This window comes from Malus domestica, chromosome 17 (assembly GCF_042453785.1).
Source record: "Malus domestica chromosome 17, GDT2T_hap1".
NCBI classification, from domain to species: Eukaryota; Viridiplantae; Streptophyta; class Magnoliopsida; order Rosales; family Rosaceae; genus Malus; species Malus domestica.
The window spans coordinates 22304769-22309022 of NC_091677.1; the positions used below are offsets into that span (position 1 = coordinate 22304769).

At 36.2% G+C, this 4254-nt stretch overlaps 1 protein-coding gene across 1 annotated transcript; it reads right to left on the bottom strand.

Moving 5' to 3' along the window:
- Nucleotides 1-313: 313 nt before the first annotated feature.
- On the bottom strand, nucleotides 314-2398 carry LOC114826391 (uncharacterized). The gene is made up of 2 exons (XM_070817216.1): nucleotides 2313-2398; nucleotides 314-1956 (listed from the first exon to the last, which is right to left on the bottom strand). The coding sequence occupies exon 2, from the start codon at nucleotides 1540-1542 to the stop codon at nucleotides 346-348; it is 1197 nt and encodes a 398-aa protein (XP_070673317.1). The 5' UTR covers nucleotides 1543-1956; nucleotides 2313-2398; the 3' UTR covers nucleotides 314-345.
- Nucleotides 2399-4254: the final 1856 nt, after the last annotated feature.

Here is a 4254-nt window from a genome sequence, read left to right on the forward strand (position 1 = left end):
GGGGATATTGGATCGTTATTTCTTGCAGTGTTTGATATGTCTTTGTTAGAAAAATGGACTATATGAAACATGATTATCATTATATTGACGTCTTACAACAATATACAAAGTTATTGCATCAAGACTCCATATGATTTTATATAATTGGATCTCAATGTAGTTATGTTCCTTTTATGAATGATTAATTGCAGTAATTGTATTAAATAAACATAATCACATGATTTATATATGTATTAAGTGCATATAAGTAAGAGAAGTAAACAATTTTCATAAAAATAAAAATAAAAAAGCAAATCTTTCCAACTGAAAAAAGGAAACAAAACAAAATTTAATTAAACTAACCTATCAAAGATTGGGTACAAACCATAAAGGTGCAGTATGCAACATGTGCGAAGAACGACCCTTGGAGCTACTAAAATACCTAATACTCTTATTTGTGAAGGAAAAAACTCCAAAGTCACATTTGATTGATTCGTAACACGCGTAATCAAAGACAAAATAAATACTGTTTCTTTCAACCTTCTGACCTTGGGGGTACGACATAACGGCGGAATGGTGGTTGCTCACAAATAATACCCGATCACCAAGTTCAACAACCTCCATCCATTGTGGACCACCATCAATATCACACTCCAGTTTGAACACTCGAAATCCTTTAGTCTTAGGTGGCTCAGTGTAACGAAAGGTCTTTCCAAGCATGATCTTATGCCAGCAAGGATCGGTTAGTAAACTCATTTCTTGTTTAGGCTTGTATGCATAGTCTGCCTTATGAAAAATCATAAACAACTCCATAGATGCAGAATCTTTTGCTAGGTGAACGAACTCACGGCCTTTGTAATGCTCTACTCTTGATCCATTGTAATCAGTTTTTACGAAAGGAAGTGGAATGGAAGGACGTGTGTTGGGATCAAGGGTTATCAACTTAACGACCCTATAGCTAAGAGGACCGCCATTGCCTTTGGTGTCTTCGATCATCTCAAATACCATTAAAAACTTGGACTCTAAGGACGTTGTAGCATATAACTTACCGCCCAGTATGACTATACCATTAACAAAGGGTATTTCCTCATCAATCGAGCTCCATGATTGATCCCCTGGCCTACAATAAGTCAGATGACCCTGTTTACAAAGACAAACCACAAAACATGGCTCCTGACTGATTGTTTTTGGTTCAGAAGAGGCAATAATTTTAGAAACGGAGAAGTCAGGACCATTGATGCAGCGGCATGGAAGGGTGGACTGCGACGAGGGGAGCATCACTCGATCACCAGATATTGGATTGAAGAAGAAGAATTCTATTTTAAAACTAGGGTTCTGACAATTTTTTAGGTAGAATGACCAAGGTTTCATAAAACCCTCTGGACGCCTCAACGCACTGTCGACCATGATCAACCATCCCTCTATTGAGCCAACACAATCCATCCTATTCATTGTACAATAAAAAATTGTATTTGGCCATGATCGTAGAAATTTATGATCTTTCCAATCACCTGGACTTAAAACGCGATGATCTCTAGTGGATATGGGATGAGAGCTTAACATAAGCCATGGAACTTGATCCTGAGCAAGGGGACGGCGTGACTGAATATGCTTTTAATAATTGCTTGCCATGAACGGCATACTGCAGCACATCGAACGTAGTCTGATAAGCCCAGTCGTCGTAGAATCAGTTGCATAACATCTCCCGCGAGTTTATTGGACCAGGGGCTGCTGTCCTCTACTTTCGAGATGATCATTCTTCTTCTTCTACATATTATGAAGATGATCATTCTGAACTTCCGGCCAATGAAATCGAGAATGAGCAACACAAACATTCTTGATAGGCGGTAGTATGTTAACATAGGTGGAAGCATTCTTTCAGGATATGCACGAATAAGTGCCAACGATCCAAAAAAGAGAGTGTAAAAGATTATGCCTTCGACCAAATCCACAATTATAATCTTGTCACGTAGTTCTCTGCGGCACATAAAAAAAACAGAAAATGGATTGTTAGGAACGGAAAGTGTAAAGCTAGCTAGATTAAATGCAGGAACAAAAAATAATTCTCCTACAAAGCCGCAATTAAGAACAAAGAATAATATAGTGATTTAGAGCATATTTGCATATACATATATTGCACATAAAACCTCCAATTGACGAAATATCTTTAGTTTGTTATTAAAATTGCAGACTTTGAAGCTTATTACCATCACGAATGAAATATTTGCAGTTTCCAAATCAATTATCTACAAAGTAACAGATGAGACATACATTAATACTTGATTATCAATCACAAGGGCACTAGGGCAGTAACCAACTGTGCATGTGATTACCTTGTTTTTTGGTCGAGGTAGACCATCAGGAGGCGCCTCATCGCGAAAGTTTTGAAGAAACCCTAACTAACTAATTAATAAGGATCTTGACTTGCGTGTGCACCCCTGATTGGAAATGTGCGAATTTATATATACATACGTGCTGTTCCCATGTTTTAAAGTCTTTACGTGTTTATCTCTAATTTTTTGAAAGAGTCTTGGTCTTATCCTTGATCTCTAGTGAAGATAAGTATTATCACTACTTAGGTTTAATTTATCCAACTGAATGGCGTATTATAATTTGAATTAAATAAATAATTACACGTGTTTGTGTTTTGAATACAACAGAATTGTTGTTGATTCTCTTTCCGTAAACGTAGGAAGAGCAATCCCTATATAATGAAAGGAGGGAAAATGGTTTTGAAGAATCCCATTGAAGCATGACGGAAAATGAAGTCACAGGTCCCTTATGATGCATGGCTAGGATCTGATGAGACCACTTGGGAGGATTTTTAGGGTTCACCTTCGGAGGACTTTTAGGGCTTGGCCGTGTAATATTCGGGATTTTAATGGATTATCAACCACAAGAGCAGTGCCTCGTTTGGCACACCGTATTAAGCATCGGATAGGGTTAATAATACGGGAGTGGGTGTTTGGAGACATACGTACTAAATAGTCGCCGAACTAACAAATCCGGTCCAAATTAATTAGTACGCCTCACACCCGCTAGTTAGTACGCTCAAAAAGCTCGGTATAATTTAGTCGGCCTCAAAACGCCTCGCACCCCTCTCGCATCTGCTTCGTCATCTCGTGTCTGTTGCTCTGGAGATTCAGAGCTAAATCAGCGGAACCACTCCTGCTCACACCTGATTGCATCATCTTCCTCATGGGTGTTTTCTCGTTTCATCTTCATCGTCTTCCTTTTGCTGCAATTTTCCTTTTTTTTCTTCTTTTTTTCTCTTTTTCTCTCTCTGTCTTGTTTCCTTTAGTTTGTGATTTTTTTTTATTTGATGGATTTGTGATTCTTGATCATTTGTGATTTTTTTGTGTTTGATGGATTAGTTTGTGATTTTCGTTGTGATATGGGTTTCAAGGGGATCTCGAATCTCTGAGCACTTCTCCCCTGTTCGTCCTTCCCTGGGTTTCTTTTGATTTTTTTTTTTTTTTTTGAGATTTTTTTTGTCGAATTTATTTTAATTTGAATTATCATTCCTAAAATACTATTAACAAGTAATTAAAAAATATAACATAATCGATCCTATTAATACGGTGATTAGTTCGATATTGCACCAAACACCCGACTAATTTAGTCAGTACTATCCGACGACTATTTATCATATCCGACTGAAATAGTCAGTACAGTCCGAGCTGCCAAACGAGGCCTGAGTGTGCGTCTGATTACCTCCTTCTGAAAGTTTTGAAGAAACCCTAACTAGCCTATGGCTCTTGACTTGCGTGTGTACCTCTGGTTGGGAAGGAGCGAATATATGCATGTATTAGGTTCTTATCTCTCATTTTCATTTCTCATTAATTAAAATTAGGTCTCTATCTCTCATTAATTTCCATTTCTCATTAATTGAAATTCGAAACCTTTCTCATTTTTCGAATTTATCAAGGTATTTTGACTTTTGACCATGTCATTATTCTAATATTAAATTATTACATGTCATCGTATGTCAATTTCAAAAAATGAAAAACTTATTAATGATTTCTAGATGTATCTTTTTAGAATTTTTCATATATTTTTTTGTTTTAATTTGTACTCATTTTTCAAATTTGTACCCATATTCTTTTTAATTTCAATTTGTACCCATAATTTTAAATTTTAATATGTCCTCATTTTTTCAATTTAATTTGTACCCATATTTCTTTGTATGTTTCATATATTTCTACTTTTAATTTGTACCCTTTTTCAAATTTGGACCAATAGTCTTTTTAATTTCAATTTGTACCCATAGTTTTA

Bases quoted from the DNA above. Each gene is read 5' to 3' on its own strand.
- LOC114826391 (XM_070817216.1), bottom strand. From the start codon at position 1,542: ATGTTAAGCTCTCATCCCATATCCACTAGAGATCATCGCGTTTTAAGT.